Source organism: Felis catus, chromosome C1 (genome assembly GCF_018350175.1).
Source record: "Felis catus isolate Fca126 chromosome C1, F.catus_Fca126_mat1.0, whole genome shotgun sequence".
NCBI lineage: Eukaryota > Metazoa > Chordata > Mammalia > Carnivora > Felidae > Felis > Felis catus.
In genome coordinates this window covers 51,039,902-51,063,005 of record NC_058375.1, presented here as the reverse complement: position 1 = coordinate 51,063,005, position 23,104 = coordinate 51,039,902, and the positions used below count along the sequence as shown (strand labels likewise).

Below are 23,104 nucleotides of genomic sequence, written 5' to 3'. Positions count from 1 at the left end.
TGGCTGCAATGCTGTTGCGGTCCTTCGTAATGCCTTCGCCCGCCTCTGTGACACTGTATGGCCTTGTTTAGGTCTCTGCCTTTATTTATTTATTTTTTAATTTCTTTAATGTTTACTTATTTTTGAGAGACAGAGAGAGACAAAGCATGAGCGGGAGAGGGGCAGAGAGAGAGGGAGGCAGAGAATCTGAAGCAGGCTCCAGGCTCTGAGCTGTCAGCACACAGCCCCACACGGGGCTCGAACTCACAAACTACGAGACCATGACCTGAGCCAAAGTCAGACGCTTAGCCGACTGAGCCACCCAGGTGCTGCACTCTGCCTCCCATTTTGGAATGTGAGTTCCTTAAGGGATCTTTATTCCCTGTCTTATCCACTTGTGAATCCCCAGAACCTAGCCCTGTGCCTGAACAATGATTTCTCATTATTGGCTGACTGAACACCATCTGCAGAGGCTGATCTTTGAACAGGAAAGGCTCCCCTTACTTCCCTCAAGCTTCTGGGCTCTTTCATTTCATGCCTTGGGGCCCCGAGAAGCAGGATGATTGAGAAAGCATCACTGTCTCTTGTCTCCACACAGTAGTGAGGAGACTCAGCCAAAAGGGCCTCACTTTGGCCCTGGAGGGGGGATTTTAGAAACAGCGGTGGAAACCACACATGGCAGAGGGCTGTGGTGAAGGAGGCATTTGTGTTGGGCTTGGCAGGCAGGAGGTTCTGGGCTCCAGAGCACAAGTGGGTAAGTATGCTGGGCAGGCTCCGTGCTGCACACACCCGCTGAGGGGCTGGGCCCCAAATGCCTTCTGGTCTGGGAAGAAAAGGAGGCATTGTGTGGTCTGGCTGGGCTCCAAGGGAAATATTCCTGTTGTTCTTCTATTTTAAACTGCTCTCTTTTTAAAGAAGGAAAGTCCAGAAGTGAAAATTTCTCTCCCACTCCAACACATCCTGCCCACCAATTTCAAATCAGTTGCTGCTTTGAAAATATTAATGAATCTGTTACTCCATCGGTTCATTCATTCAATTACTGTATCTTTAAGGAGCACTGCCATGGGTCAGTCTGTACGAGGTACCAGGGAGCCAATCCTTGTCCTTCTAATTAATTAATTAATTAATTAATTAATTTTTATTTGGAGAGAGAGCATGAGCAGGGGGGAGGGGCAAAGGCAGAGGGGGAGAGGGGGGAGAGAGAGAGAGAGAGAGAGAGAGAGAAAGAGAGAGAGAATCTTAAGCAGGCTGTATGCTCAGTGCTGAGCCCAACTCAGGGCTTGATCCCACAACTCTAGATCATGACCTGAGCCGAAATCAAGAGTCGGATGGTCAACCGAATGAGCGACTGAGGCATCCCTTCTCATCCCTTTTAGATTCTATTCCTGATTGCTATGTGCCCATATCCTTGTGGAACATGGCCCCACTCCTCCTGTCAGCCCTGATGTCCCCTCTGCTGGTCGGCATTCCAACTTCAAGGACTCCATTTGCCCGTGCCTGTTCTCTGCCTCTGCAACCGGACCTGTATTGTACCTCCTTGCCGAGACCTAAGTTACAGCCTGCCACCCTTCCCTTGACTCAGCCCTTGCAGACAAGTGTGGACAGAGCCATGCCTCAGTCTGGGCAGTTAGAAACTTAGGCAGGAAGACCCACATTCAACCCTAGCTCTGCCATTCACTTTCTTTGTGACTTGGACCAAGTTACTAAGCTATCTGGGCTTTGGCTTCCCAGTCTGCAAACCAGAACAAATAATACCTGACGTTGTACACAGATACACAGAGTCTTTGGGAAAAGGAAAAGACAGTAGAGTACCACTTGACACACTGCCTAGAATACCATAGGCGACTCTCGATAAATAATAACAAAGAACAATTATTGAGCACTTACTAGTTGCTTCCTTCCCTCAGAAATAACAGCAACCACAGCTTCTGTTTGAGTGTTTTCTACATGCCAAGTGCTCTGTTAGGTATAGGCATGTTGCCATCTGAACAGCCTTATAAAGTAGATGGTACTATTTTATACCCTTTCAAAGCTCAAGGAAAGTGGCTCAAAGAGGTAGAGTGACATGGCCAAGGTCACAAAGCTTTATAAGCATGGGAGCTGGGGATCGTGCCAAGGTCTGTTGGACTCCCCCACTCCCATCCCTTCTCAACCACAGACACCCATCATGTGCCTGGCTTCTTGGTTCTGGAACCAGCCTCATCAGCATCTCCTGAGAAGTTGTTGGAAATGCAGATTCTCAGGCCCCCCCCCACACCTACTGAATCAGCATCTGCCTTGGACGAGATCTGCAGGAGGTGTATATGCACAATCCAGCTTGAGATGCACTGAACTATAGTTCACAAAATGTTTTTTAAAGTAGGGTAGGTCAGGACTTCTCAACTCTAGCACACATAAAAATCACCTGGAGGGCTTGCTAAAACAGAGATTCCTGCCCCAGCGGTTCTGATTTTGTATCTACTGTTTGTTCCATTCCTATTTATTATTTTTACTTCAGGGGTCCCTCTGAGTAGGTACAGTGGATTTGAGTGGGATCCTGGCAAACTGCTGGCTCAGGCCTTAGCGCCAGATGGCTTGTGATTTATAGCTGCTGGAGCCGTTAGGGGAAATCTGGGCTGGACTGGGTCCTCAGTCACCGATGGTAGCATCCCGCTACTTTGGGGGAAACTGGCCCACTGGCAGGGAGGTGCATCTCTCCCCCAAGTTATACCAGGCAGGACCCATGGATTCCTGCATCAGCCACTGCAGTGCCCCACCCCACCCCCTCCCTTCACCATGCCTAGGTGAAGAACAGAGAAGCAAATTTAATTTGTAACTTAAAACCCTTGTATCTGGCCTGACAATATGTGTTTCTAATATAAATTTTGACAGAAGGCTAGATCTGCAAAGAGCATTTGCTCTGAAACTTGTATTGGTGTAACTTGACCATTGCTATCTGGTTAAAAAGCAATTAAACACCTCAAGACTCTTCAGAGCTTTCAAAGATTATTTGAAGAGTAAGTGTGTTGTATTGATTAAATAATTTTAAGTTAATTAGAAAGTCACTGCATTTCCCAGCTTATTCCTTTGCAAACAAATTTATCTTATTTATAGACCTACTGCATGCCAAATAATGTTGTTTATATTTTCATAATCATGTGATACTTAAGGAGCATGGCTGGTGATGCAATTTAATGCTAAGATTCTTTCACTTGCCTAAATCTTTCTATCTGGTTCCTTCCTTTTGTATTTAAGCACGACTGGCAACTTGTTTCGTAGATAGTCACAGAACTAGAGTCTTTAAGCCAGAGAACACTGTGATCAAGAGCTTGGTCAGACACACTTCAATCTGAGTTCCAGGGCTGCCATTTACTAGCTTTGTGCCCTGAACCCGTCATCTGTGAAAAGGATATAAGAGCACCTATGTCGTATGGTCAATGTGAAATTAAATAAGTGATCATTTGTACAATATCAGATAATGTCTGACTAATAACAGTTATTATTTATAATAATAACAGTATAATTATTCATGATAATGACGATGCCTCAGTTTTCTAATCTGTAAAATGGGTGGGACAGGAACTAAAACATATAAGCATGTGAGTATTCAAAACTTCTTTGCCTGTGGAGACTTCAAGTAATTCCCTTCTAAGAAAATTTCTGGCATAGTTTTCTTGGCTCTTGCCCCAATTATACAGATTGGGGTCACCCAGTGATGAGAAGGCACTGGACAAATGGAGCCAATATTGGGATTCCTGGTGATGAGGGGAGAGAGAGACTGGCAGAGGATGGGTAAGTAGAGCCCAGAGGTGAGGGAGGTGAATGAGCTGATGAGCCAGGTGGAAGAGTTCAGGTATGAGATGATGGGAAACAGAGCACCCGGCTGCTGGAGCAGTTGCTTTGCTGGAAGTAGATAATGAGAATAGGAGAGACAGGAAAGGAAAATTTTAAGACTTTGTCTTGTGCTAAGAATGCACTTCCTCTTTGGTGTTTTCTCTAGAGACTGCAGTGAAGGTTTGGACTGCCTCCAATTCATTTTTTCCTGCTTAACTGTTGTTTCATTGAACACAACCATTGAGCTGAGGCTGAGCCATGAGGTGGCCATCTTTACCGGGTTTATGGGGAAGTCATGACAGTGCTGTTCCAGTGCTGAGTGTGGACGAGTAGAGGACTCATTCAGAGGAAGTGCTTAATAGGTGTTGGTGACTGCTCTGTCATTAAGCATCATACTTTTCCTGTAGCCAGAGGCTGCAAGCAAAGGTCACCAATAGGATTTAGCACCTGCTCTCTGGCACTCTTCACCACAATAATGCCATTATCCCATGTTTAAACTGGGGACCGCCAGCCACATCGTTTTTTGTTTTTTGTTTTTTTTTCAACGTTTATTTATTTTTGGGACAGAGAGAGACAGAGCATGAACGGGGGAGGGGCAGAGAGAGAGGGAGACACAGAATCGGAAACAGGCTCCAGGCTCTGAGCCATCAGCCCAGAACCCGACGCGGGGCTCGAACTCACGGACCGCGAGATCGTGACCTGGCTGAAGTCGGACGCTTAACCGACTGCGCCACCCAGGCGCCCCGACACATCGTTTTTAAAGAAACCATTCATTTGATAGCCTCCAATACCACACTGCAGACCACTGCCTTCGGCATGAGGTTTATAAAGGAAAGCACTCGATCAGGAGTCTAGAAAATAGAATCTGACCTTCACCCTGCTGTGTGGTGTGGACAAGTCAATGACCCTGTTTCCTCATTGGTAAATGAAGATGATGTCCCAGGTCCTTTTTGTTTCTCTGCTCCCAGCTGTAGACGATCAGCAGGAGGGATTTAGCACCTGCCATCTGCAAGGCCCTAGGCGCCCTAAAGCAGACCTAGAAGCATGAAAGAGGGACCTTGCCTTAAAAAAGGCCCCATAATTGAGCTGGATCTTTATTGTGTTTGTTGTTAGAGTTAATGAACAAGTCTGCCTGTGCTGTGCTCCAAATGCCCAACCATTTTGTTTCATCTTTGAGCTGCAGTGGGGTGATAACAAATATGGGATGTGAATTTTGGACACACCTTTTTTTACTGACTTTATGCACATTAAAACAAAACAAAACAAAACAAAACCCAAACCAGAACAGTATATGACCTTTCTTTGTACCACTGATGATGCACTGGCAATAAATCCCATCTTCTTCAAGGACAAGTTGAAGATGATAGAAGTTTCTGTCATTGCCTCTCTCTGGTTCATGTCTGATGATGCCCAACCTTTATCCAGCTGTATGCCACTGAGGCTGGATGCTCATCCTTGTCTGACCCCCATCACATACGCCTGCTTTTCCTTACACTGTGCCTGCTAGAGGGGCAGGCGGGGTCTTGGGAAATAATAAAAAGTCTTTCAACTTGCCTGAAAAATCTGGAAACATCACTGGTTCCACCCAGGTGTCTGGAGATTACTTATCAGGCTCAGTTTGGTTTAACTGACTTTCTTGAATGTGCAGGCTGTGCCAAGATAAATCTTCCTCCCAACCCAGAAGGCAGATGCCACAGCCCACGCAAGCCCTAAAGTGTCTGCACCTGCGACCCATGTTCTGCAGCCAGGCAGAAGTCTGTGAAGGTTTCCGCTGGATTCTGACCAGGGACAATGATGCTGAGAGTGGGGGCCGCCCAGAGAGGGTGGGTGCTGGAGGGTGTGTCTGTGCCTACCCTGGAGACACTTTCACTGAGGTGACCCGGGAGGGAGGAGGTGAGGTTGAATTCCTTGGTTTACTCCAAGTGGTGGTTCCCAAGCTCTTTTGACTGTGGCCCAACCTGGCTAAGCAAAAAACCCTGTGGCTCACTGAGCCCACTGGCTCCTACTTTCCAATGGGAAAGAATCTGTAATAACAAAGGATGAAAGGGGAAGAGAAACGTAATCAACATGGTCATGCAGCAAATACTCAGGACAAAACAATCAACTGAAACTCCAGAAAGTAGGGTTTGGGTGCCTCTGTCGGTTAAGCATCCGACTCTTGATTTCAACCCAGGTCACGATCTCATGGTTCATGGGTTCCAACTCTCTCTCCAGAGAGCCCATGTCAGCTCTCTGCACTGACAGTGTGGAGCCTGCTTGGGATTCTCTCTCTCCCTCTCTCTCTGCCCCTCACCCACACTCTGTCTCCCTCTCTCTCAAAATAAACATTTGAAAAAAAACCCCAAACAAACAAAAAAGAAACTCCAGAAAGCAATCTACAAGCAATATAAATTAACAGAAAAGAAAGCAATTAAAACCCAAACCAATGCTGACGCTGCATTGTAGCAGTCAAGGGTCATAGTTGCAAACAAACAACAGAACCAGGCTTATGGAGAGCTTATGTAGAAGAGGAATGTATTAAAAGATGTTGAGTCACTCCACCACACTCTCCAGAATCACTTGCCTGCAGCCCTTCCTTTTCCAGGGCACTTTCTTCCAACCTGAGGTCTGGCCTCCATGCCTCTCTACCTGCTGAGCGCAGGTCCCATGACTGAGTCCTAACTATAAAGGAGTCTGGCACTGCAAATTCTGGTTGCAGCCTTGGGGAGGTGCGACTCTTAAGGAAGGAAATAACCCAAGCATAGGAAGGGTGTTCACAAAGTGCTGGCTAGCCCAAAAAAGCAACAAATATCTTCTGTATTAACAACAAAGCACCCTCCTGAGAATTGCGGGAATTTCAGCTGTTGGCCTGTGTGCATACATGGGAGTTTGGCAGTGCTATTCTGTGATGGCTGGAGGTCACACTTCTTTGTGGAACAGAGAATTAATGTTCTCGGGAAAGTCTTGTAGTGAACTAATTTTTGTTTATGAATGCCAAGGCTTATTAACTCTCAATAACTCACTTATGTTTCTAGCTCCTTATAAAAATGAAATCCCACGTATGGGGTTTCTTTTCTTTTTGGGGTGATGAAAATGTTCTAAAATGAGATTGTGGTCTTTTCAACAACTGGTGCTAGGAAAACTGAATGTTCATAAGTAAAAGAATAAAGCCAGACCTTAATCTTAAACCACAAAGAAAAATGACCTCGAAGTAGATCAAAGTCCTAAACTTAAAAGCTAAAACTAAAACTTGTAGAAGAAAACATTGAGGAAAATCTTCATGACAGTGAATTTGGCAACAATTTCATGGGTATGATACCAAAGCACAGAAAATATAGACAAATCCGACTTCCTCAAAATCAATAACCTTTGTACATCAAAGGACAATATCAAGAAAGCAAAAAGACACCCTACAGAATGGGAGAAAATACATGCAAATCACATAGTTGATAAGTTGTTAATATCCAGAAAGAACTTTTACCACTCAACAACGACAAAAAACAATTTTGCCAATTCAAAATGGGCAAAGGACTTGAATAGACATTTCTGTAAAGAAGGTATACTAATGGCCAAGAAGCACATAAAAAAGATGCTCAACAATCATCGTCAGTAGGGAAATGAAAACCAAAACCACAAGGAAATAACACGTCACACCTACTACACTTACTAGGATGGCTGTAATAACTTTTTTTTTTAATGGAAAACAAAAAAAAACCCCACAAATGTTGGTGAAGATATGGAGAAATTGGAACCTTTATGCATTGTTGGTAGGAATGTAAAATGGTGCAGCTTCCTTAGAAAACAGTTTGGTGGTTCTTCAAAATATTAAAAATAGAATTACCATATGACCCAGCAGTTTCATTCTTACAGGAAAGCAGGGACTTAAACATACATTTGTATACCAGTGTTCATAGAAGCATTATTCACAACAGCCAAAAGATGGAAGCAACCCAAGTGTCAGTTGATGGAAGAACGGATACACAAAATATGCTACCTATATACAATGGAATAATATTCAACCATAAAAAGAAATGAAATTTTGATATATGCTAAACCTTGGATGGACCCTGGAAACATGCTAAGTGAAAGAAACCAGACACAGAAGGACAAATATTGTATGATCCCATATATATGAGGTACCTAGAATAGGCAAATTCATAGAGACAGAAAGTAGATGTTACCAGGGCAAGAGGGAGTGGGGAGTTATTGTTTAGTGGGTTACAGAGTTTATGATGGAGATAAAAAATTGGGGGCATAGTGGTGATGGTGACAGAACATTGTGAATGTATTTGACGCCATTGAATTCTACATTTGCAAATGGTTAAAATGGTAAATTTTACCTTATGTATATTAGCATACAAAGTGTATTTTAGCACAATTTTAAAAATCAGGTTGTGGCAATGTTTGCATAATTCTGAGTATACTACAATTGTTGAATTGCCCAATGTATATGAGTAAATTATACGGTATGTAGATTACATAACAAATAAAGCTGTTTAAGAAAAATCCTTTCCAGCTCTGACAGTTTCTATGATCCATCCATTTATTCGCGTGTTACTTGAGTTCCTATCATATCCACTGTTAGGAATAGGGTGATTAATAAATCAAACACAATCTGTGCCCTTCCCTCACTTAAAACATTGTGGGTTTACAAAGTAATCCTAGCTAACATTTATTGATTGTTTATTATATACAGAGCATTGGTACAAGCACTTTACATACGTATCTCACACGGTCCTCACAACCATGGACTGAGCTGAATAGGAAAATTTGCTCAAGGTCACATAGCCAGGATTTAAACCTGGTCTGTCTTACCTCAAAGCCTGTGCTCTTAACCATTCATCATCATATGTGTCAACTGGGTTCCAGCCACCTGGAATTGGGGTCTTCCTGGAGACCTGCCCTGAGGCCTGCCTGTCAGGCTGCCTGATCTGGAAGCACCGACGAGAGAGCTAAAGATGACATGAAATGACCTCCAGGAGGGAGTGAGTTTGGAAAATAAGGCCTAAGTCAAGGGAATCTTGCACAGCCATTTACAGTAATCATTATAAAACAAGTATGACTGTATTTTTTAAACGGTTAGGTGATAGAATTTTAAATATAAAATTGAATTCACACTTGAATTTATACTATTATGTTAATAGCTAACATATTTACTATAAGTTGAACACAGACTGTATACCAGTCTGTGTTCTAAGTGGTTGACCTATATCATCATCTTTAATCCTCCATGACATGTAGGGTATATTACTATTCCTTTTTTTACAAGTGAGGCAGCTAAGGCACAGAGAGGTTAAGCCATGCGTTCAAGGTTACACAGGGAGTGGCGGACCTGGGATTCTAGCCATGGCTTCTTGACTTGGAGCCCAGACTCTTAACCACCATAGAACTTGCTTTTTTATTATGTTACGATACACAGGGTGCCGGGTAGTTCAGTGGGTTAAGCATCCAACTTCAGCTCAGGTCATGATCTCCTGGTTCCTGAGTTCGAGCCCTGCCTTGGGCTCTGTGCTGACCGCTCAGAGCCTGGAGCCTGCTTTGGATTCTGTGTCTCTCGTCTCTCTCCACACCTCCCCTGCTCGCCTTCTGTCTCTTTCAAAAATAAATAAATATTAAAATAAAATTATGTTAGGATATGCAAAGTAGTTGGACATGAAACTAGTTTTTATCGAGATGGTAGGATAATGATGGTTTCCCCCCTTTTTTCCCCACAAATGATTTTTTTTATTTTCTAAGAATATATCATAATAGTGATTTTTTTTTATACCACGAAAAGAAATCTCATGTCACTTTCAACTTCTTACTTCATCGTTTTATCTGGCTGTATTTGCTTTGGATGTTGCTGTGCGTGTGCACACACTAAGCCAGCGCCATGGAACAGGTGGACAGCGTAGCGGGAGATGCCGGCAGGTGTTGGAGGCGCGGCTCCTGTGTGGTTGCAGCTGCCCCGACTGCTGCCATCTTCCAGGGAGGCGTGTCCCCTTCTCATCACATGCTTACCAACACTGACGCTCTTTCTTTTTAAAATTTTTTTAAAGTTTATTTATTTTTTTGGAGAGAGAGAGAGCACAAGCTGGGGAGCGGCAGAGAGAAGGAGAGACAGAATCTCAAGCAGGCCTCACACCATCAGCGCAGAGCCCGAAGTGGGGCTCAAACTCACAAAACCGTGAGATCAGACCTGAGCCGTGATCAAGAGTCAGACACTCAGCCAACTGCACCACCACCCCGACGATCTTTCTTTAAAAACAGTTTTTTCCCTACCCTATGACCCAGCAATAGCACTGCTAGGAATTTACCCAAGGGATACAGGAGTACTGATGCATAGGGGCACTTGTACCCCAATGTTTATAGCAGCACTCTCAACAATAGCCAAATTGTGGAAAGAGCCTAAATGTCCATCAACTGATGAATGGATAAAGAAATTGTGGTTTATATACACAATGGAGTACTACGTGGCAATGAGAAAGAACGAAATATGGCCCTTTGTAGCAACGTGGATGGAACTGGAGAGTGTGATGCTAAGTGAAATAAGCCATACAGAGAAAGACAGATACCATATGTTTTCACTCTTATGTGATCCTGAGAAACTTAACAGAAACCCAGGGGGGAGGGGAAGGGAAAAAAAAAAAAAAGAGGTTACAGTGGGAGAGAGCCAAAGCATAAGAGACTCTTAAAAACTGAGAACAAACTGAGGGTTGATGGGGGGTGGGAGGGAGGGGAGGGTGGGTGATGGGTATTGAGGAGGGCACCTTTTGGGATGAGCACTGAGTGTTGTATGGAAACCAATTTGACAATAAATTTCATATATTGAAAAAAAACAAAAACAAAAACAAAAAAAACCAGTTTTTTCCCCTAACTTGTAAGTCGTTGTCATACCATGGTTAACAGCGGTGCATAAACTGAATTTGAATCTTGGTGCAGATAGTCTTGGTACCTGGGCAACGAACTGCCCTGAGCCTCAGACAATGGAAATAACAGTACCACCTTATAGGGTTATTGTGAAAATTAAATTGGATGGTGTCTGGAATGGACCTACGGTGCCTGGCACAGTGTAGGGTAAACAAAGAGTATGGCATTTTGATGTTATCTTGCTCCTTTTTAATTCATGTGGTTAAACATCTTTCGAATTATTAGCCGTGAGTACTTCTTCTTTTCTGAATTGCCTGCTCGTGCCTTTTCCTCATTTGTCTCTTGGTGTCTTGATTTTATAGTGCGTTTGGGTGAAGGACTGAGAGCATTCCGGGAGGGTCTTTTCCCTGTGGCCCCGATGCCTTCCATTTTCCCTAGGGAACGTTTCTCACTGGTTAGTGAAGACTCCTCTCTCCTCGAAATTGGCACTGTTCCCTTCCTGAGAAATTCTCCTCCGCTTTAAAGGGTCAGTCTTTACAACCGCTGATTCCCCCTGGACAGCTGCACCCGCAGGTCTCACGGGCATGATTTCTTTCTCCATCCGTTTAAGTTGTGTTCCATCAGAGTGGCCGTGGTCAGAACCCACGTGCTCAGAGAGGCTCTGTTTCAGCAGCATGTGTACCTAACCAGTATGCTCCAACTCGGCCCCTGTCATCACACAGGCTGCCAAGTAGCTGACCTTCCTGAGCAAAGTGCAAAAGCCTAAGGGACTTCTTAGATAAAAGGCACATTCTTAAGATAGTTTCATCTCCTTTTCTTTTTGCCTACATGTCCATCTTGCCTCACGTGGAGAGTCCACTCTTTTCCCATCATGGGGCAGACAGGACCTAGGCCATAGAAGTTGGATGTTTCTAACCTGCAAGAGGAGTCAGTCTCCCCTCAGCCAAATGATTCTTGCCAGAAAAGTTCTTGTGGATAAATGTGTTTGGTGTGGGGGATTCTCTGGATGGCTTGGTGGGAACATAAAGTTGGCTACTGATCTTAAGACCTATGTCTGGGTGAGGCATAGGGGTGGGGGCATGCCGGTATCCCATGGCCCAGAGGCCCTGGAGGGGGGCCTCCCCAAAGAAGCACAACCCCCTAGAGAGTTGTGGGGCTTTCCCATGAAGACCTTCCCTAAATGCGAAGTCACCCTCTGCGTGGACAGAACCAGCATTGAAGCTTCCATCAGGCTGTTAGACTGCGAGACAGAAAATCTGGGTTTGAATCGAGGCTTTGCCTTTTGTTAGCTTTGTAACCTGGGGAATGAGCTTTGTGTCCTCATCTAGACAATGGAGGGTAACGACCCTGGTTCTGCTCACCTCCCTGCTTGACTCTGGAGTGAAATGAGCAAAGTGGGCAAGTTAGAAAGGCATAAAAGACAAGAATCTCTCCTCCTCTTAGAGACATGGCGGTCAGCACAGTGTCTGTCCCAGCATCTCACGTGGAGGCCAGAGAAATGAAAGGGCTCCTTGTCTCCAGAAAGAGGTCTGAAGAAGAAGAAACTAGATTCGGAGTATGTGTCTTTTCCTGTGGGTCTTCTGTCCTGGCATCTGAGCCAAGCAGTGGCACTGCTGGGGGCCTAGTATTTCCTTCCCTCAGTCTGCCTTCTTTTTAAAGGTTTTTTTTTTTTTCTTAACATTTATTTCGAGAGAGAGAGAGTGCACATGTGAGCAGGGGAGGGGCAGAGAGAGAGGAATAGAGAATCCCAAGCAGGCTCTGTATGCACACTGTCAGCACAGAGCCTGATGTGGGGCTCAATCTCACAAACCATGAGATCATGACCTGAACCAAAATCAAGACTCGGACGCTTAACCGACTGAGCCACACAGGTGCCCCTCTGCCATCTTTTTTAATCTGGTAAGAAGCTTGGAGTCAGCTAGAGAAGCAGAAATGCTGCCTTGGTACTGAAGGGAGTATCTGGAGGGGTCACCTGTGTTTATTTTTTATTTTTTTTTTTATTTTTTTTTTTAATTTTTTTTTCAACGTTTATTTGTTTTTGGGACAGAGAGAGACAGAGCATGAATGGGGGAGGGGCAGAGAGAGAGGGAGACACAGAATCAGAAACAGGCTCCAGGCTCTGAGCCATCAGCCCAGAGCCCGACGCGGGGCTCGAACTCACGGACCGCGAGATCGTGACCTGGCTGAAGTCGGACGCTTAACCGACTGCGCCCCTATTTTTTATTTTTTTATTAAAATTTTTTTAATGTTTATTTATTTTTGAGAGAGAAAGACAGTGTGAGCAAGGGGAGGGGCAGAAAGAGAGAGAGACGCAGAATCAGAAGTAGGCTCCAAGCTCCAAGCTGTCAGCACAGAACCCGATGCGGGGCTCAAACTCACGACCTGCAGGATCATGACGTGAGCCGAAGTCGGACACTCAACCAACTGAGCCACCCAGGCACCCCCACCTGTGTTTAGAATGGTCAGTATTGTGGATAAGTTCAGTTTCACAAACCTGACATGGCCTCTAGCCCGTGATGCTGGTCAGGGACACTAACGCAGAAGCAGCAATTAGAATTCAGGTGATACTGGCTGCGGTAGAAAGCAGACAGGAACAGTGGAAGCAGGAAGGATAGCCACTGCTCTTCAGGGGATGCTGAGTGGAGCTTGGTGGATAGGCAAGGACTGGCCAGTGGTCCGGGTAGAATGGTGGATCTTGAAAGAAAAGTACAGTTCTGGAAATAAGCCTCTCATCTCCATACTGGATAAGAAAGAATTTCTCCCTGGGAGAGCAAATACGCATGCTTATCTCCAACACATAGATGAATCAGAGGGGAAGAATGGGTGGCTGGAAAGTCGTGGGACCCAGTGAAATGGAGAGCTTTTTTTTCCACTCTGTCCTGCTGAAATGGCATGCGCCTCTAGCCATTCTCTGGCCAATTTGGAGAGGATGGTCAATGATCATTTTTTAAAAATTTATTTGTTTATTTTGAGAGACAGAGCAAACAGGGGAGGGGCAGAGAGAGAGGAAGATCGAGGATCCCCAGCAGGCTCCGTGCTGTCAGTACAGAGCCTGATGTGGGGCTTGAACTCATGAACCATGAGATCATGACCTGAGCCAAAATCAAGAGTTGGACGCTCAACCAACTGAGCCACGCAGGCGCCCCAATCAATGATCATTTTAATCTATCAAAGAGGCTGTTTGCTCCTTAGTATATTTTTCCATGTGACCTCAGAGTTCAAGGCATATTTCTGACTTTGTTTTTATTCTGATGGTTTGGTCTGTGTACTCAGTTAACACAGAAATCCTTTCAGCAGTTGAGAAAGGTGAATGCTGGTGTTCCACAGCCTTGTCCATCACATCCACCTGTGCCCTTCCATAAGTCTCTTAACCTTCCTCTTGAACAAGATGCTCTAGAATACAAAGCAAGTAAGGAAAATAAGGAGCGTGATCCAGGGTAGTAGGAAAAACAGAGAATTCCACCCCCAAAATATTAATTTTAATCCGGATTCACTCCGAGGTGAGCCAAGAGAAGTCACTTACATGTCTGTCTCATTTTCTTCGCCTGTACAATGGGGATGCTCATCCCATCTGGCTGCCTCAAGCTAGTTTGAGGATAAATGGGATTCAGAATGTTTAGTGCTTTCCAAGTGTATTGGGCTGGATGCAGGCAGCATTTCAGGGTGACACTCAGCTCTGGCATCAATTTCAGCGTGGGTTAGACAGGAATCTGCCCTGGTCTTTGAAGCGCATCTCGACAGGCAGTGTCTGTGAAGGTCAGAGCTGCTTTGACATGTCTTAACCGATAGAGCTTCATTTCCTAGGGCACACTCATGTGGCTAGGGCGCACGGAAGGTAAAGGGGATAAGGTCCCCATAATCTCCTGCATACAGGAGCCCAGATGCTCTCCTGGCTCCTTTTGACACCTACCCCACTGTGTCTCCTTCAGGTCCAGTAGTGGTGCTGGATTTGGAGAGCGTGGAGCCCCTGAGCCTGAGCCTCACACCTGCCTCTGCTCCAAAGAGCTGTGGCTGCAGTGGGCTGGCTGAGACTCTTCACAGCACCTGCCTGGGACACTCTGAGACCGTCCTCCTCCACAGCTGCCTTCTCCCGGGCTCCTGAGCCTGCCCTTCTGAACTCACTGGTCCGTGCCGCAGTTAGAAGCCCTGCCCGGAGCTGGATCCTTATAGTAGGTATTTTCCTTTCTCTTTCTGCCAGAATAGGATGCATTTTGGTCCTGGGGCATCAGACTGGTAGAGTGGCAGGAAACAGAAGCTGCCAGTCTGGTCCTGGGATCTCACTGATCATCATATCTTCCTGCTCTGCCCCAATAGACTTCGAGTCACAGATCCAGGCAGCTGGCAGTCTAGGGATTACTTGCGGAAGCTTTGTATGGTTGTGGGACCCCAGGAGGTGGGTGGGGGGAGGAAGTTTCTAAAGCAGAGCTTAGAAGAAAGAGATGCACCACTGGAGGGTTTCAGCTCCTAAGGACAATCCCTGTGTCCTCATTAGGAACAATTTTATTAATGAGCCACCCAAGCTGCAGGAAGAGAGAAGGAAAGCATAATTAATTATGACCCCTCAGAGAAGCGCTTAGAGTCGGGGCAGTCAGAGGAGGAAGGCGTGTGCTGCGTGTGAGTCTTTAGATGTGGCCGCAGCTCTGGGAACTAACTTTGCAGTTGAAGGATTGGAGCTTTCCTCTTTGTGCAAGATCGGGTATCAGCTTATTGAGCATTGAATTCCTGCCTGACCCTGCTCCCCTCTTCCCGGGAGTGAAAAGGAAGTCAGTATTTGCTTTTCCAGCAAGGTCACGGATCACCTGACCAAATCCTTTAACAGCTGGGAAGCCAGTGCTGCTGTGCTGAACTCATGAGCCATCAGCTCTGGTCCAGCAGCCAGAACCTCGCTTTCCGCAGGGAGACGACTTCTCTCGCTCCGGGTTATGGCAAGGGGAGGATGCCAGGGGAAGGTAATGTGGTTACAGCTTTCCTCCCGACAATTTTCTCTTCCCGAAGCTCGAGATTCAGCTGCTGCATTGCAGGGAAAAATGACAGACACTTGCCGAAAAATGTGAGACCGGAGTTAATGAGGTTGTGTTAATGTGTCATTTATGGAGAATGAGTTATCTCTTTGTTTCCTGAGTCGGCGGGAAGGGAGCTGGCTGGAGAACTCCATAGGCAGAATCTTTTTTAGGAGTGCATCTCACCTCCCCGGGTGTTTGGGCTTCAGTGCTCTCGCTCTCAATGTTAAGTAGTACTGTCAGATGCCTCCTGCTTCTCAGCACAGGGGACATTTACACTTGAAGGCATGGGGCCCTGGAATGGGGAAACAGGAAGCTCTCGTGTTTTTGGCAGGATTCGTAAGAGGTACGGGTAATTTCTTTTTCCCTCTTTTGGAAAGAGTGCTTTGTCTTTGCAAGTGATTGTGCAGGGATTGACAGGGTTGCTGTTTGGTGCACTACCTTGCTAAATATTTGACTTTGTAAGGTTGAATTCTCCAAGAATCATCGTGGCAGTACGGCTGTGCTTTGAGCCAAGGTTTCTTTTCAAGGAAATCCAAGGTGCTATTTATTTTGGCATGCGGCCTGTCCTAGGATGAAATACGGCATTTTTATGATTGCAGAATAAAGAGAGGTTTGAAGAGAATAAAAGTGCAGAACTAGGTTTCAGTTTCAGGACTAAGTAAAGGAAGGTTTCTTTGTATTTGGATTCGAGGTTAGGAATGAGACTGTAAATGGCATCATAAAAGGAATAAATGTGGGTAGGGAGAAGGTGTAAGTATACACGGCAGGAGTCGGGCTGACTAGGGGAAATCAGACTGTTTCTTCTAATGTGGCCTCGTAGTTACACAGGGACTGTCAGACTGACTGCCTCTGTGGTGAATTTTGAACGGGCAGCCTCAGTCTCCATCTCTTCACTACCCACTGGCTTTGAGAGGCAGTGTGGAGTGATGGAGTGACACAAACTGTCCTACCCCTAATTTACTGGGAACTTTGGATTGGCCACTTAGCCTCACTGGGCCTTCAATTCCTCATTTGTAACTTGGAGATGATACCATGAACTGAGTGTCTACCATACGTTAGGTTGTGAGGGTGTGGAGGTGGGGGTGAAGGGCACAGAAATGAGTCCTGCAGGAATTCTGACCTTCACAAGCTTGTAGAATAGGAGGGGAGAAGAGCTAGAGACAGACAAATCTATATACACTCGAAACATAAAGCTATATATACTCAAAACATCTAGAATGTGATGAGCTAATGAGAGGGCATTCTTGATCCTGGGATAAGCCATAAACAAATGAAAAGTTACATAACAGGACCAGGCATTATAAGGTTCTGAATATCAAGGATACAACTTAACGGCATCAAGTAATAAACCGCTTTATGTCAGAATTGTTAATGCTTTAGAAGGTTGCAAAATTCCATTTGAAAGGGGAATTCTGTCCAACAAGGCTAATTTTCATATTCAGTTGTGTTGCAAAGTAGCATGCGTTGATGCGGCAATTATTCTTCCATTCCACTCACCTAACCACATGAAATATACACCCTCAGCTAAAATCTAAGATGTCCACCATAAGGACGATGGGCCGAGTACAGAAGTCCGGGGTGGGTGGAGGCCGGCAGCAGCATGATGTGGGCATGACAGTTCTCTCCTTTCCTTCTTGTGTCTAGCCCTTTCGAGTGCAAGCTTGCTATGCCCTCTTCTTCAGAGTGTTGGGGTGTCAGCTCCATTTGATTTCTGTAACCTTGGAATGATTAATTTTAGCAAAATTCAAGTTTAAGAGAACTATTAGAAGTCTCCGTAGAGTTCTTTTTAGTGAAATTTGATCTAATGTGTGCTGCATAATTATTTGAAGCCCTAGGATCTGATACATCAAGGGCTGAGTCCTAACTCAAACCAAAGCTGGTGAGTGTGACTGAACTCTCCGACGGGATGGTGGGTTTGTGCTGAAGGTCCTTCTGCACCCAGGTGGCCCCCTCTTGCTTAGGAGGAGCCTTGTTGTGTGGTGTCCAGTCCTAGAGAAGGAGATCACACACACCTTTGGCCAAGAGACCTTACAAGAGAGCGGTCTCCTAATCCGTGTCCAGAAGGCGTTTTGTGCATACTTGTGAGAGAAGCAGAGAAGCATCCAAGTCAGGAACATCTCCCCTCACAGAGAGAGCTATGGATTGGTCACAGCATTAGGGCTGGGCAAAGGTTTATAAATCACTTCTGTTCCCAGGACACGACTGGAGTTGGCTAGATTTGAGGGCAAATCCTGTTCTAACACCTGCTTGTTATGGGACTTTGGCAGGCCTGTAAACCCTCTCAGCCTCAGTCTCCCCATCTGAAAAGTGGGGACCATAATAATAATGTCCTTGGGGCTATGGTGACGACTGCATGAGATAATTCGAGCATGTCAGGTGCTCTGACACTTGCCTGTTGCTCAGTAAAGCTGTGGGGTAGAAGGAAGGAGGAGGAGGAAACCATGATGATGATGGAGAGACAGGCTGAGGGGCCATGCCTAGGGTTTGTGTCCTCACCCTTTCTTCCCTAGGCTTCACCTCACAGCTGCCAAGCCTTTCCTGCCCTCCAGCATCTGGGAGGCTCCCCCACCGACTGTGGACCTGTGGCATTGAGATCAGTGGCAGTGTCCTCTGTCTGGAAACCCTTTCTTTTCTTTCTTTTTTTCAAAAAATTATATTTATTGGGGCGCCTGGGTGGCTCAGTCGGTTAAGCGTCTGACTTTGGCTCAGGTCATGATCTCACGGTTTGTGAGTTTGAGCCCCGCGTTGGGCTCTGTGCTGACAGCTCAGAGCCTGGAACCTGCTTTGGATTCTGTCTCTCCCTCTCCCTCTGCCCCTCCCCTGCTCATGCTCTCTCAATAATAAACAAAAATGTTAAAAAAATTTTTTTAATTTAAATTTAAAAATTTAAAAATATATATATTTGTTTTTTAATTGAGATCATTGAAACATAACTGACATAATATTGTGTTAGTTTTAGGTGTACAACATGACTTGATATTTGTATTTATTGTTAAATGGCTTCTACAATAAGTCCAGTTAACATCCGTTAACCGTAACCATAGTTACAAACTGTGTAACACCATAGTTACATAGCTACAACTATGTGAAATATGATGAGAACTTTTAAAAAATTCCTGCATAGTAGGGGTGCCTGGGTGGCTAAATCGGGTAAGCGTCTGACTCTTGATTTCAGCTCAGATCATGATCTCAGGTTCATGGGATTGAGCCCCACGTTAGGCTCTGCACTGTCAGTATGGAGCCTGCTTGGGATTCTCTCTCTCCCTCTCTCTCTGCCCCTCCCCTGCTTGTTCTCTCTCTCTCTCTCTCAAAATAAATAAATAAACATTTAAAAAAAATTCCTGTATAGTTAACATACAGCATTATGTCAGTTTCAGGTGTATATTATGATTCAACCATTCTATACATTACTCAGTGCTATCATAAGTGTACTGTTAATTCCCTTCACCTATTTCACCCATCTCCCCACCCACCTCCTTTAATCATCAGTTCTCTATAGGTAAGAGTCTGGGTTTTGTTTGTTTGTTTGTTTTTTTAATAAAAAATTTTCTTAAGTTTATTTATTTTGAGAGAGATAGAGAATATGTGCACATGCGCAAGGGAGAGGCAGAGAGAGAGAGCGAGAGAGAGCATCCGAAGCAGGCTCCATGCTGTCAGTGCAGAGGCCGATGTGAGGCTCAAACTCATGAACCGTCAGATCATGACCTGAGCCGCAATCAAGAGTCAGATGCTTAACCAACTGAGCCACCCAGGTGGCCCTTGTCTCTTGTTTTCTTTGTTTTTGTTTTCTTTCTTAAATTCCACATATTAGGGAAATTATATGGTATTTGTCTTTCTCTGACTGATTTATTTCAGCTAACATAATACCTTCTAGACCTATCTATGTTGTTGCAAATGGTAATATTTCATTTTTATGGCTGAGTAATATTCCATTATATATATATGTGTGTATTGATATATATATATATATATATATATATATATATATATATATCACTTACAATGATAGGTTTTAAGATCTACTCTCTTAACAACTTCTAAATACGCAGTACAGTGTTATTAACTATAGTCCCCATGCAGCACATTATATCCCTATGACGTATTTATCTTCTAACTAGAAATTTGTACCTTTTGACCACTGTCACCCATTTCACCAACCATCCCCACCCTACCTCTGACAGCCACCAATCTGTTCTCTGTATCTATGAAATCAGGTTTTTTTAGATTCCACAAACAAGTGAGATCATATGGTATTTGTGTTTCTCTATTTCACTTAGCATAATGCCCTCAAGATCCATCCATAATTGTCACAAATGGCCAAGACTTACTTCTTTGTCATGGCTGAGCAATATTTCATTGTATATATGTATACACCACTTCATTATTTTTTTTTTAATTTTTAACGTTTATTTTTGGGAAAGAGAGAGAAGACAGAGCTTGAGCAGGGGAAGGGCAGAGAGAGAGGGAGACACAGAATCTGACACAGGCTCCAGGCTCTGAGCTGTCAGCACAGAGCCTGACATGGGACTCGAACACACAAATTGTGAGATCATGACCTGAGCCAAAACCAAGAGTCAGACGCTTAACTGACTGAGCCAGCCAGGTGCCCATATACCACACTTCCTTTATCCTTTCATCCACTGATGGACACGTAGGTGATTTCAGAACCTTTTCTTTCTAGCAAGGGTGACACTCCCTTGCCCCAGGTTAGAACCTTCTAGGTCTCTCCACCTTCTGCCTGGTTAGCAGGACACTTGCCCTTCTTATCCCCAGTTTCTCTCTACTCCAGCTCTCTACCACCCCCAGACTCAAGTACTTATCGTCCCGAGGTAGGTGAGATACTTCGTGTCAGCATTCCCTCTGCAGAGAGTGTGTCTGCACATAGAAACCCGGCCCGCCCTTCAGGGCTCACTCTTCTACAGGGAAAGGTCCCTCTGGCAGCTGCATGGAAGGTAGTTTGGAGTGCTCACAGAAAAGAGGACACATGAAAATCTTCCAGGCAAACTTTAGACTTCCTCTCATTTGGTGGGCCTCACATTTCCCAGCCCTCTTCTCCAGTTTACTTCTTTGCTCACCTTCATTCCATCCTGGATTGTTGGAGGCCACCCCTCATCCATCTGTCACTCCCAGTTTCCCTCAATCCTCCCCTCATCCCTGGTATGCTTTTCTGGTCTCGAATTCATTGTCAAACACATTGGAATTCCTGAAACAACTCCGCTTCCACTGCTGAGGTGTCACAGATAATTCATTGTTATGATGTGTGTGGAGTTACAATCATAAAAAGACAATTTTCCTAGGTGATTTATTATAATGGGGGTAGGCGCCAGGTTGTTTACCATTCAAAGAAAGAGTCCAGGGAATGGATTAAAACTTTGGGGAGAATTTATGATTAAACCTCAAGGTATCCTAATTCAGAGTCAGGACAGTTTTCTGCTTGAATAGTTTCTGATGTCTTTGGACCACCCAGCTTGAACTTCCCTTGTCCTGCCCGTGGTTAGAAATCACTTCTAAGTATCCGCTCCTACTCAGTACTTGCAATGATCTCGCCCCTGTTTTGAATCTGATTGGGACGTCACGGATCATTTATAGATACTCTGATTCCAGTATTAAAAATAAATGGATTATAATTCTTTTACCATAACGGAGGGGGGGTTGATTACAGCTTTTGATGTTATGGAAGGAACACCGTGATAGTTGTCAGAGCCCTGGGTCTGGCTCCAGCTCTGTCACTAGAATGCCGAGAGGTCCTGCACAGAGCAATTAGCTACTTTAAAGTTTGTTGATTTATTTATTTATTTTGAGAGAGAGAGAAGGAGAGGACCCCAAGCAGACTCCGTGCTGTCAGCGCAGAGCCTGACATGGGGCTCACAATTCATGAACAGTGACATCATGACTTGAGCCGAAATCAAGAGTTAGACTCGTTAACTGACTGAGCCACCCAGGAGCCCTGAGAGCAATTGACTTCTGAGCCTCAGTTTCTTCATCTGTCAAGAGAGCGGGTTGGGCCAAATGCTTCCTTTGTTGTTAACCATTGCTAACATCCTGTGAAGTCATGCCCAGGATTGGACACACTGGAGGAGGGAGTGTGAAGCTCATGGGTATCCCTGGGAGAAATGCAGGGATAGGAGATCTTTGGTGTTACGTTGCCTCCATACTTATTCTAGCTGTAGGTAATAAGACTCCACTTTCCTGTCCTTCCTTTTAGGACTCTCCAACGAGTTTTACAGACTTCCTGGATGAAGAGTGCCTGAGAGACTGACAGTCTGCGTTCCCTAAGATGGAGAAGACAGATGGTAGGCAGGCCGCTCTGTACTCCCTGGTCTAAAGCGAGTACTTGGGTTGGAAAGGGATTGCCGTCACAGATCCTGGAAATAGCCTAAGGGAGACCCACAAGAGACATTCCCCAAATAGGCAGTGCTGGGAGACCCCAACCATGTATTTCAGGTATGAACAACAGAAGGTGGTAGAGGATGAAAAGTTTCACGTCTGTGTCGCACTTGTGTAATTTTTGGACAGTTTTCTCACCTCTTCCAAGCACAGAGAAGGGAGCAGGATGCCCTCACCCGTTACCCTCATTTTTTTTTTTTAATGTTTGTTTCTGTTTGAGAGAGAGAGACACAGACAGAGTGTGAGCGCGGGAGAGGCAGAGAGGGAGACACAGAATCCGAAGCAGGCTCCAGGCTCTGAACTGTCAGCACAGAGCCCAACGTGGGGCTCAAACCCATGAACCGTGAGATCATGCCCTGAGCCAAAGTCAGACACTTCACCAACTGAGCCACCCAGGTGCCCCTTGTTACCCTCATTTTAAGGATAAGGAACTTGATGTCTGAGAAAGAGGCACAATATGGTGAAAGTCATACCTGGGTGACTCTCCCTGTCATTTAACTCCTCTGAGTCTCAGTCCCCTCATGTATCAGTTCACTTTGCTGTGTCACAAACCAGTCAAAAATTTATTGACTTAAAATAAAGACATTGACTATTTCCCAAAATATTCTGTGGGTTGTCTGGACCATTGTTCTACTCTGATATTTGATATGTGCTGGGCTTATTCATGTGTTTGTGGTCTTCTGGGTGACTTGGCCGGATGATTTAGAATGGACATATTTACATCGCTGGTGGTTGACTCCATGTCACCTGGGGCACAGGTAATGATTTGGCCATGTGTTTCTCATCATCCAGCAGGCTAGCTGGGGCTTATTCACACAGTGGCCGAAGCACAGCAAGCACAGCAAGAACGGACAAACCCCAGGGGCACCTGGGTGGCTCAGTCGGTTAAGTGTCCAACTTCGGCTCAAGTCATGACCTCACAGTTTGTGAGTTCGAGCCCCACATCAGGCTCTGTGCTGACAGCTTGGAGCCTGGAGCCTGCTTCAGATTCTGTGTCTCCCTCTCTCTCTGACCCTCCCCTACTCACACTCTGTCTCTGACTGTCTCTCTCAAGAATAAGTAAACATTAAAAAAAATTTTTTTTTTTAAAGAAC

General features: G+C 45.1%; 1 protein-coding gene and 1 long non-coding RNA gene across 5 annotated transcripts in view; one reads left to right on the top strand and one right to left on the bottom strand.

Moving 5' to 3' along the window:
- Window positions 1-23,104, top strand: part of KANK4 (KN motif and ankyrin repeat domains 4) — a 72,651-nt gene that overhangs the window by 19,689 nt on the left and 29,858 nt on the right. The window contains exons 2-3 of one of the 4 annotated variants that reach the window (XM_023258768.2): window positions 14,550-14,789; window positions 21,829-21,916. In XM_023258768.2, coding sequence (XP_023114536.1) covers window positions 21,901-21,916 — 16 coding nt within the window. In that variant the 5' untranslated portion in view covers window positions 14,550-14,789; window positions 21,829-21,900. Of the gene's footprint in view, window positions 1-14,549; window positions 14,794-15,413; window positions 15,570-21,828; window positions 21,917-23,104 lie in introns of those variants that run through there. The other 3 variants (XM_023258769.2, XM_003990209.6, XM_023258770.2) reach the window with 3 other exon arrangements.
- Window positions 6,105-23,104, bottom strand: part of LOC123379638 — a 44,983-nt gene continuing 27,983 nt past the window's right edge. Inside the window, exon 4 of the long non-coding RNA XR_006584350.1 lies at window positions 6,105-9,363. This is a non-coding gene — a long non-coding RNA (uncharacterized LOC123379638). The remainder of the gene's footprint in view (window positions 9,364-23,104) is intronic.